General features: G+C 28.6%; 1 protein-coding gene across 1 annotated transcript; it reads right to left on the reverse strand.

Moving 5' to 3' along the window:
* Positions 1-10717: 10717 nt before the first annotated feature.
* Positions 10718-11113, reverse strand: LOC115717848 (uncharacterized). Its single transcript, XM_030646818.2, has one exon. It carries the CDS (start codon positions 11111-11113, stop codon positions 10718-10720), a length of 396 nt encoding a protein of 131 aa, XP_030502678.2.
* Positions 11114-12787: the final 1674 nt, after the last annotated feature.

Consider the following 12787-nt stretch of genomic DNA (forward strand, 5'->3'; position numbering starts at 1 on the left):
AGATAATACAGTGTAGAATTTTCATCAGTTGAATAACTTTCTGCTAATTTCAAATTTACAAAGTTATATATCTTCACTGATGGAACTTGAATTTTTATAGATGGGTTTTTACACTCTTCTAGAATAACTCCTCTACCCCCAGAGTAACCACCATCTCGAATTCTCAATGAGTTGGTGTAGATATAAGGATTACTAATATGTAGTTCCTTATTATCTAACATATAGGTCACTTTCATCAATCTTTCTTGACTGTCCCTTAATGTTCCTTATTTGATTACATTTCAGATGGCTCCCACTCAACAGTAGGTGTTTGGTTAAATTATACATTTAACCTCTTACTGTTCTTTTGAGGGATACCTAGTTGTGACATATTATCTTAGTCTGAAACTATAAGTTCCTTTAAGACTAAGTCATCAACATAGCAACCTAGTATTTTAAATGAAGTATAAAACACTTGCTAGAGATTAAGTAATCAAATTGAGATACCATAAAATTTTATTAGGATTAGAAATCTTTGCTCATGTCATTCGAATAGACTATGCAAGAATTCTTCTATCTTATTCTCATAATTCTGATAAGTTATTTCTATCCACATGAATGGTTAGATTTACTTTCTCAGTTGTACTCTTAAGTTCCTATCACAAGTGTCAACCGAATGAAGATGGGTAAAGAATTTTAAAATTCTCCCACTCAAATAAGGTAGTGTGATACATTGTCAAAGAACTTTATTGGTATCAATTTCTATTACAACAATAAATATAAACTGGAACATAAATCAAGATCAAGAATTTTTTCTGATAATTGCTAATTCATTATATTACTTCCATGTTTAAAGTTATGTGTGACAAAGAGTACTATGGTATATAGTCCACCCCTAAGTATATAGAGATTATGATCCACCCCAAAGGGATATAGAGATCACGATTCTCAAAGTGTTATAGAGATCATGTGGAGTTATGAATATAATCCAGAGTTTAATAGATATAAAAGATCGTTGAACTGCATATTATTCTTAACTTTTTCTCCACCACTATCAGATCAAAAGATCTTTCTATTAAACAAATTCTTAATAATTGTTTTTAGAATTAACAATTATTCATAAACGCTGAATGTAATTCTAAGTGTTTATGTAGTATTAACTTTTTGAAGAGTTTAAGATACTATAGAATTTGTATCAATAATAAAAACACATACACATACAATTATTAAAACATATAAATATAATTGGTATTGGTTACACAAGATAAAGTAAATGAAGCTCAGTTCATAAATTGCAATATTTCCAAAATAGAAAACTTTATTATGAAATTCTCCAAAATTAAAGGAATTGTTTGCAACAATATGAAAAAAAATAGGGAATAAAATCCTAAACTAATAATTGAAATCCAAACTGGTTAGTAGGTCCAGAATTAATAATCCAAATAGATAATAATTCACTAAAACACATCAGTTCATAGGAAAAGAAATACCTTGTTTCTTTGCAGGAATTTTAGGACATTGGGGTTTCCAGTGTCCTTTTTCATTGAAATAGAAGCATTTTCCTTTTAGTGTATCACCAGGAGTAGTAGCCTTTTTCCTTTTAACTGTTTTCACAGCTTGAACAGGCTTCTTGCTATTCTTCCAGTTCTTCTTTGTCTTGAGTTTGGAAGTAGAGGAAAAGTTTGCCACAGCTTTAATCGTCCCATTACCATTTCTAGAATTATGAGGTTTACTCCCTTTGTTCTTGGGTCCTTTAATCAAATTTTCATATGTCTGAAGTTCATTGACTAACGTGTGAAAGTCTTGTTCCTTCTTATTCATGACAAAATTTGAGGTGTAGGGCAGAAAAGCTGGAGTCAGACTATTCAAGATACGACTCACTTGAGTTGTTTGATACATTTCAACTCCATGATTCTGAGCTTCCTGGAAATAACTTTCCATCTGGAGAAGGTGATCACGCACATTATGATGGGGTTCCATCCGTGCATTGATGAATTTCTTTGTCGCATCAAAGTGAGACTGAATTGATACCATTCTGAATAGCTCGGTTAACTGTGTCATGATTTCTGCAGCCGTGACAGTGTTTGCAAACCTTGTTTTCAAGGTGTCAACCATGCTGGAAAGCATGAAGTATCGAGCTTTGTTGTTAGCATTCTGCCAACGGTCGTACTTCTCTTTTAAAGCTTTGGTTGCATTGTCACCCGGCTATTCAGGAGACGGTTCAGTTAATAGAAACAAGGCACTTTCACCTATGAGAGCAATGTTAATGTTATCTCTCCATTTTGGGAAGTTAGATCCACTCATCTTATTATCAGTCAACAGTGATAACATGGGATTGGTCATGGTCATATTTGATACTACAAATAACAATAAATAGAAATCAAGTAAGGTTTAACACAAAATCTCATTCAAAAATTATTAGCACATAGCAAGTAGGAATGACAATTGAAAATACTAAAACATACACTCCTAAATAATTTCCAAGGTTTTTCAACAAACTGATATCAGTGTCCCGTTTAGGCGAGAGTCAAACATACCATCCATTGAATAGAGTTGTCAGCTCATCTAAAATGATAAACATTCTAGCCACCTTCTATTTGATCAAGATGAGAATCTAGCGTTGTCCCGTTTAGGCGAGAGTCAAGGCTATTCTATCTTATGAGCTTCCACCATTGTTTCATACTTTTGTAAGCCCTATTAAAGTCGCCACCATTAGGGTGATCCATACTAAAATAAACACTTACAAATAGTACTTATCTTTCAAGATTCTACTGCGTTAAGTTGCTAATGAACGTTCCTCCATTAGGGAGGATTACTCACTAAAACAATAACTATGTAAAACCAACAATCGAGATCGAATATCTTAATAATAATAATAAAGCTCATTATTTAAAATGTATTTTCTTCTATTATTTATTTTAATCTATTTATTTTAAATATATATTTATTTAATTAAAATTTACAATTTAAAATAAAATTCTAAATAAATGTTAATTTAATATTTATAAGATTATACTTAGATGGATATGAAAATGAAAAGAATTATTTCCATCTTAGTAATAATTTTTCAAAATATATTAAGAAAATTATTCAATTTAAGTTGTATTAATTAAATTTATTTACAACTCAAAATTAATTTTCTATAAATATATATTGCATTTCAAAAAATTAAAGTATATAATAATACAATTTTTGAAATAGTTTTAAAATAAAATAAAAATAAATTAAAAACTACTAGAAAAATACTTCAAGCAAAAAACAGATAATATCTATCTAGATTTTTCTTTGACGAATTAATTCATTTTCTAATCATAATATATTTTAGTTCATTTATTTTAAATTAATCATGGAATGAAAAAATTATTGATTTAAGTTGGTTCAAAATTAATTAAAATAAATAATTAATTTACAACTTTAATCTATTTTTAAAGAAAAATTCAAAAATATCTTGCATAATTAAATGAAATTTCAAAAATTGATCAAATAAAAAAAAAATATAGTTTGAAAATTATTCAAATTTAAGTTGTTATGAAATTCAAAAAGAAAAAAATTCCAACTTAAAATAATTCTCTATTTAATTAAATATCATGAAAATAATAATATTTAAGTACCATGATGAAAATCAACTTAGATATTTAATTTTCAATTTAATTAAATGTATTAAATTCAAGAAATAAATAATTAAGTATAGATGAGACTTAATTATTAATTCTAGTTTAATACTAGGAAAATATACTTAACTTAAATTGTACCAAAATTAATTATTAAACAATTAATTTTCAATCAAAAATATTTTCCTATTTTAATATTAAAAAAAAGTACTAGAAATAACTATCTAGAATATATTTCAATTAACTAAGTGTTTTTCTAAAATTTGAAAAAAAAAACTAATTTAAGTTGTTATAGAAAAAATCTAAAATATCCAACTTAAATATTTTTCAACTAAAATTTAATTAAATATTTAAAATTAAGTTGTAACCACATAATTTTTTTTTTAAAAAAAAAAATTCCATTTTAAGTTGATTCAAAAAAAAAAAAAATATCAACTTAAAAAAATATCTTAAGATTCTTCAATAACAAATTCCTAGAATTCCTCAACTTAATTTTAAATTCAAAAGATATTCAAATTTAAGTTGATAAAAAAAATTAGTTAGAAATAACTATTTTTCAATTAAAAATAAGAAAAATAAGCTTCAGAAAGAATCTAGTTAGTGAAAATTCTTTATTTAATTAAATACAAGAAAAATACATATATTTATCTAAAAATAATTTCATTAAACTAAGTGTGTTTTTGTTAAAATTAACTTTAAAATATTAAAATGGAAAATAAATTTCATATATTTTAAAAGTTAATTATGTTGCTAATCAATTTTATTAGGTTAAACTAATTTTATTAACCTAGTACACTTATCCAAATCAGGAAAATGGGCCATTACAGTTGGGGTTGTTCATGTGAGGGAGAGCTGGGTTCAGTATGTCGTACCCACTTCTATTGGCCCCCTAACTCTCACACAAGGCCCAAAAGAGAGGAATTTAACCTTAAAATGAACAACTATTATTAATTGAATAGGCCCAATAACTAAATGGGCCTAAATAAAATCTATCATGGTGTGACATTTTATTTAGCAACCTAGTTCATCTTAATTAAAAATTAAATGAACAACCTATATGCATCTAAACATAAAGTAAACATATAGGTTCACACAGACATACAGATTTGGATGGATCCTATAATGTTACTAGGTCATACACAAATGAAAGAAGAATGTAAAATTTACCTGTTACAAATTATATACTTGACCTATTGACAATTGAACCATGGGGTAAAATCAGATCATTGGATCTGTCAACAAGTTAACCATGGCAATTTATATCAAGTAGTAATAGGTTTTAGAAAACTTACAAACAAGCTAAAACACATATTCCTGCAACAAGTTGAATTGGATAGTTGGATGTAGGATTTATTTAATTTGAAAATATTTTCAGTTTTTTAAATAAATTATTTAAATAATATAAATTAATATTTAAAATTAAACCTACCAATTTGAAAAATTTAGGTTTCAACTAACCTAAATATCATTTCAAAAAAAATTTGCTAACCATCTTTTAAATTTCATGTTATTTTATAAATTAAATACTCAATAAAATAAAATGATAATAAATATCCTTTTCTGATTTTATAATTTAATTTAAATAAAAAATAATAAAATTTAAAGGTTAGCAAAATATCTTATTTCTATTCAAAATATCATGATTATAGTAATCTTATTTTAAATTTAAATAAGGTCAAATAATTTAAAATAGAATAATTTTTAAAAAAAATATTAATATCTGACCTTAAATTTAAAAAATAAGATAAAATAATCAAATTTAAAAATAAGATAAAAAATTAAGCAAAAGGATAGATTTTTACCTATTTTCAAGTTCAAATTACACTAATATCTTAAATTAATTTTAAAAAATTCAAATTAATTTATTTCTGATAATTAGATTTGAAATATGCAAAATTAAAATCAAAATACAAAACTAAATAAACATTCGGAAGTTAATTCCATGAAATAGCATGAAAAATCAAAGAAAATGAAAAAAAAAATGTGAGCCGTACGGATGGTATGCAGTTGCATACTCATCCGCGCGCGCCACAAGGAGATCAGTCGAGAAAACTCGGCGCAAGGAGTCCCTTACATGATTTCCGCAAACGGAAAGGGGTATGAGACACCCCTGGGCGTGTCGCTCGGACAAAGTCATGTCCGAACACGCATCTGACCGAGGGAAACAATGTTCCGCGCGCGTGGCGTGAGTGTGATCATCCTATCTTTTTTCGAAACTTCAAAAAATCATAACTAATTCAAATAAAAACGAAATTAAGTTCTGTAAAAAAGTGAATTGCTTAATTTTTTTCAAAAATATCCAATAAAAATAATTTCAGAAACGAAAAATTCAATTATTTTTCACAAATTTCACAAGCATCAATCAATCATCATATAACACACAGATCAACATGAAACCATCCAAATCACACACAAATCGTTTTAAGTCCAAATTTCTTGAAAGTAAATCAATTACCATGGATCTGATACCAGTTGTTGGAATTTATTTTACTAGGATCTTAGATTTACTAACAAGTATGTTGTTTAACACCCTAAATATGAACTTCTAAAACGATAATAAACACATATAAAGTTTAGGAAACCTTACATTGGTTGCAGCGGGATAATATGTCTCCTTCCACTCAGATATCTAACCCTTGTATCCTTTCTGTCGCAGAGTATTACCAAGATCTGAGTCTGAAGGTCCTTCTCTTAAAATTTGGATTCTTCACGATCTTCCAGACTATGATTGAGATAACACTTGATGTGTGTGGGCACTACTCTATCACTCAAAGTTTTCAAAATAAGAAGAAGAAAAGAGAGAGAGAGAGAAGGGTTCGGCTATAGAAGGATAGTGAGTGGCTCAATTTTTTTCTGAAGAAAATCTCTTGAATCACTTGTTAAGTGTGAGCCATCACTATCTATTTATAGGTAACCACTAGCTTTAGGTTAGTAATTATTTGGCATTAAAATGATGAAAATGTTAATTGGAAAAAACCTCTCCAAGTGGCAAGCCATGGTGTTAATGGGCCTCACTTGGTATTTTACAATTTTGACAATTTTCATTTCTATTTTCTCAAAAACGCCAATTTTCCAATTCTATCCATTTAAATGCCAAAACTAATTATTTAATAACTAAAATAAATTATTAAATAATATTGTCATTTATTATAATTATTAATTAGACATGTAGAGTCTCTTAATTAATAAATAAAACCTAGAATCTCTTTTCTTCACAATTTTACCCTTGCTTAGTGAAAATTCATAAACTAGACATAGTCTTATCAAAGAATTATAATTGATTAATTAAAATCAATTATCTGAGTCTTACAAGCAGTATGGTCTCAACTAGAATGGGGACCATGGACCTACATTACTGTTGCATCCACTCTTAGAACTTGGAATTGCACTCTCAGTTATATAGAACGCTCTATATGTTCCACCATATAGATACGCTATCACATTTAACCATTGTTATAATCTCATTGACCAAAAATCGGTCCAGTCCAATGCATACTCCATACACTCGAAACTAGTATACTTTGCCAATGTTCTGGAAAGAACATAAGACTTATGCAAAGTGTAAGTACCATTCATCGCTGATTATCACATCAGTGTAAATCCAAAGCACTGATGAAAGAGGGACTTAGTCTTTCGAATCATATAATTACAATTACATTCCACTGTTTTGACATCACTGTAATTGTGAATGACTATATGTTCTGGACTCAACAGATTTTGTACATATATTAAACCATAAACATGAAAACTACATGTTAACATAAATCACTTCTAATATCTTATTGATAACAAATCAGATTAGATTGTAATGTGTTTTATTTAGGGCATAAAATACCAACAGATTGTACATGTCGTAACGATGTTTGGAAGAGAACCTGGCGGCTCTGATACAAAATTGTAACACCCTAACTAATATAGGAGTGTTAGTGTGATTTTTAACGTACTGTGCAGCTTGTTGCTAATCAACGAGGTTATTGAAAATCGTGATTAATTAAATTTTCTTATTTAATTAGAAACTTAAAGTATTACATATATAAAATTCTAGGATCCCGTTTACAAAATACATTCATAAAAGTTTGCTATACACATACACAAAAGTTTTGTCGCCTAGCGACTGTCAGCAGAAGCCTTGATGTCCCCTAAGATCGTACGCTCCAGGCCTAACCGCCCCGACATGTACAATCTACATCTGCTCACTCTCACTACTCCTTGGCTTTAGCCTTGCCTTACCTACACATAAAAATAGCATTGTGAGTCGATAGACTCAGTAAGAAAAGCATAACAAAAAACATCCTAATATCTTAGGTTATAACCTGGCGCCCATACACCCGATCATAACCCTAATCCCCATGTCCCACACGGTACTGAGTCTAGAACGTTCAGACGACAATACTATCGACCATAATGTCAGCCTATACTCAATAAGCTAGTCATACTCTAGCCATATTGATGTGACAGCATCGATCAATATTTCAGCCAACATACATTTATCAGTAATCAGTACAACTCTATGTATACTATTACTGCTATCAATGTAATCTAACAGGGATAAACAACATGTACACTAAACATGTAATAACATATGCATGACATTATAGTAATGTTACCTCAATTTTGAATTCTGGTGTCTTGGTCAACCTGAGTGGAACAACTGCTCGGCAAATTACAGGCCCCTAAATCACATCGATAACAACACGGATATGTGACTCACTAAATCACAACCGGGACTTAGGTTTTAAACCAAAACCCTATCTACTGCAATTTAAAATGCAATACCCTAACTAGCAGGGAATTAACCAACCAGAAACTTGAAACTAATGCAAATCGACAAGCTAAATTTTTTGGGAATCGTATAGCAAAATTTGGGTAACCAGTTTTACAGCCATTATAAAACCGGTTAGCCGGTTTTACCCAAGAAACCCAAAAAACTTCCAACCCTAACCAAATGGATTCGAAACTCAACCAAACTTTCCAGACCCGCATATCATACCCCAATAAACATTTTCCAAGCAATAACACAACTGCCCAAGCTCAGAATTGAAAAACACCATTAAAGCTCCAAGTTTGAGTTCTAAAACTCAAAACTTGAACACAACTACTAACAAGCCTTAATTCATGCTCAAATCAACATAATTTAACATACATTAACCTCTGAAACCAATACTAAACACCAGCAGCAACAACAACAACCAAATTCTCAAAAACATGCAATTTCACTAACTTGGAATTCAAGAAACTAAAAGGCAAAGTGTTGGAAGCTTACCTAGAGCTTGAAATCACTTAGAACTTGCTGAATTTCACTTGAAATGCTGAAGAAAATATCAAACCCTGGCTCCTCTAGGAATTTTTGAGAGAGAGAGAGAGAGAGTTGAAGGAGAGAGTGTTTCTCCAGCTTTTTCTCAATTTTCCTTATTTTTCATTAATAACTATCAGCCATTTAACATTAAAATTAGATTTAATAAATTACTACAAAGTCCACTAAAGGACAAAAGCTTATGGAGCAAAATGACCATTTTGCTCCTCCCACACTAAAAGGGCAAAAAAGGCGCTTAGGAGTATTTTGGGAAATTCTAAAATCCCGACTATTCCCGACATTCCAAATGTCTAATTTATTGTCCCGTTATACTTAAAATACTAGGATGTGATTGTAATAGCCAAACACCGCGTTCCAATGTTTCCAGGCACAAAACATGCAAAATTATGAAATTTCTATATATGACATTAAAATCATTCTGAATTCAAATAAATCATCATAAATAAATAATTCAATACTAATAAATAATTTTCATAATTAAGCCATAATTATCTGCTAATTTCCAAATTAAAGCTAAGCGGTCTTTACAATATATGCGTGTTTATTCAAAATATGTGTGTTATAGAGATACTGTGGTGCATTGAGTATAGTATTGAGTTCAAAATTAACTGCATATGTCAATAGCTTTATCCACCCCTAAGTGTTATAGAGATCATGTGGAGTTATGAATACAGTGTAGAGTTCAAAAGACATGAAAGATCGTTAAACTTCATATATTACTTTTTAACTTCTTCCACCCCTATCAGATCAAAAGATCTTTTTATTAAATAAAATCTTAATAATTGCTTAAGAAATTACAATTATTCATAAACATTGAATTTGAAATTCTAAGTGTTTATGTGGTATGATCTCTTTGCAGAGATAAATATACCATAGATTTTGTATCAATAATAAAACACAAATACATACAAACATGATAAATATATAAATATAATTGGTATTGGCTTACACAAGATAAAGAAAATATGAAGCTCAATTCATAAATGCAATTCATAACAAAATATCTTAAAGAGAAAATTTTATTAATAATCTCTAAAACATTAAATGAATTCTCTGCAATAATATGAAATAAGGAATAAAATCCCAAACCAATAATTGAAACTAAATTGTTCTTAAATAGAAACAATTAAATCAAAAATATAAAAGTATATTTCGAGCTTCATCTTCAATCTTGCACAATCTCCACCCTTCTGTCCAACCATCCGACTCAATTCGCTAGGATAACAATCCAAGTTTAAGCAGCTAGAGCTGAAATAAGAAAAAAACAAACATTGTTAGTAGATCTAGAATTAATAATCCAAGGGGATAATAATTCTCTAAAACACATGAGTTTATAGCATAGATAGAAATACCTTTTTCTTTGCTAGAAACTTAGGGCATTGGGGTTTGCAGTGGCCCTTTTCATTGCAATAGAAACATTTTCCTTTTGCTTTGCATCGGGATTAGCAGCCTTTTTCTTTTTAACTGTTTTCACAGCTTTAAGAGGCTTCTTGCTATTCTTCTAGTTTTTCTTTTAGCTGGGTTTCAAATAGAGGCTATGTTCGCCTCTTCCTTGGCCGTACCATTAGCAGTGTCAGAACTAGGAGCTTTAGTTCCTCCTTTATATGGTCCTCCAATCAAATTTTCAAATGTCTGAAGGTTGTTGATCAACTCGTGAAAGTCAAGCTCCAACTAGTTCATGACATAATTTGATGGAAAGGGTAGAAAAGCTGGAGTCAAACTATTCAAGATCAAACTCACTTGAATTGTATGATCTATAACATCTCCATGATTCTCAGCCTCTTGGAAGTGACTAGTCATCTGGAGTAGATGATCACGCACGTTTTGATGAGGCTTCATACCGTGCATTCATGAAATTCTTTGTCGCCTCAAAGCGAGCTTGAATTGACGCCATCCCAAATAGTTCAATTAACTGGTTCATGATTTCTACAGCCGTGAGAGTATTTGCAATCCTTGTTTTCAAGGTGTCGACCATGCTTGATAGCATAAAGTATCGAGCTTTGTTGTTAGCATTCTGCCAACGCTTGAACTTTTCCTTAAATGCCTTGGTCGCATTCTCACCTGGCTGCTCAGGTGGCTCTTCAGTCAACAAAAATAGGGAATTTTCACCAATGAGAGCAATATTAATGTTCTCTCTCCATTTGATGAAGTTAGCTCTAGAGAGCTTGTTGTCAGTCAACACTGACATAATGGGGTTGTTCATAGTCATATTGGATACTACAAATAACAATAGATAGAAATGAGGTAAGGTTTAACACAAAAACATATTCAGAAATTATTAGCACTTAGCAAGTAGCAATGACAAGTGAAAATACTAAAAACATTCAATCTTGAATAATTTCCAAGGTTTTCAACAAACTAATACTAGTTTCCCGTTTATGGGAGAATCAAAGATACCGTCCATTGAATAGAGTAGTCAGCTCGTCTAAAGTGACAAACATTCTAGCAACCTTTTATTCGATCAAGATGAGAATCCAACTTTGTCCCATTTAGGCGAGATTCAAGGCCATTCTATCTTATGAGCTTCTACTATTGTTTCATACTTTTGTAAGTCTTACTCCAAGCAGCCACCATTATGGTGATCAGTACTAGGTATAAAACACTTACAAATAATACTTATCTTTCGAGATTCTACGGTGTGAAGTTGCTAATGAACGTTCATCCATTACCAATGATTACTCACTAAAAAAACAACTATGTAGAACCAACAATGGAGATCGAATATACTTCTAATAAAGCTCATTATTTATAGTGTATTTTCATCTAATATTTATTTTAATCTCTTTATTTCAAAATATATATTTATTTAATTAAAATTACCAATTTAGAAAACTCTAAATATAAATTTTAATGTAATATTTATAAAATTATAGTTAGATAGATCTGAAAATAAATGAAATTATTTTCCATCTAAGTAATAATTTTAATTAAATATTCTGAAAATTATTCAATTTAAGTTGATCAAAAATTAATTAAAATTAATTCTCAAATAAAATTTAATTTTCTATAAATATATAGCAAAATTTGAAAATCCAATATATTTAAAAATAAATACATTTTTCGAAATTTCTTAAAATAAAATAAAATAAATCCTTGAAAAATTATTCTAATTTATGTTGGTCCAAAATTAATTTTCAACACAAATATAATTTTCCTATTTAAATAAATTTTTAAGAAAATTATCAAATATTTAAGTGTCTTGAATAAAATCAACTTACATATTAATTTTCTATTTAATTAAATATAACTAGAAAAATACTTCAAGCAAACCGAAAATAGCTATCTAAATTTTCACTAACTAATTTCTTTATTTTCTAATATAATATATTTTAGTCCATTTATTTTAATTAATCAATAATGACTTTTTTTTTATTTAAGTTGATCTTAAATTAATTAAAAAAAATAATTTTCAACTTTAAACTATTTCTTTCAAAATAAAAATTTTAAAATTATTTATATTAAAAAAAATGCAATTTAAAAATTTTCGTGGGTAAATGATTAATAAAACAAAATAAAATATATTTGAAATTTTTTCTAATTTAAGTTGTTCTGAAATTAAAATTTTTAACTTAAATATAATTTTCTATCTAATTAAATATACTGAAAATAACTAATATTTAAGTGTCTAGAATAAAAAATAACTTAAATATTTAATTTTTAATTTAATTAAATGAATTAAATAAAAGAATCAAATAATTAAGTATAACATCAACCTTATTATTAGTTCTAATTTAATGAAAAATATTCTAATTTAAGTTGTTCTAAAATTAATTAAAATAATTAATTTTCAACTTAAATATATGTTCCTAATTAATTAAATATTAGAAAATATAATTAGTTACTTGAAATAACTATCTTGAATATATCTCATTAACTAAGTGTT

This window comes from Cannabis sativa, chromosome 5 (assembly GCF_029168945.1).
Source record: "Cannabis sativa cultivar Pink pepper isolate KNU-18-1 chromosome 5, ASM2916894v1, whole genome shotgun sequence".
NCBI lineage: Eukaryota > Viridiplantae > Streptophyta > Magnoliopsida > Rosales > Cannabaceae > Cannabis > Cannabis sativa.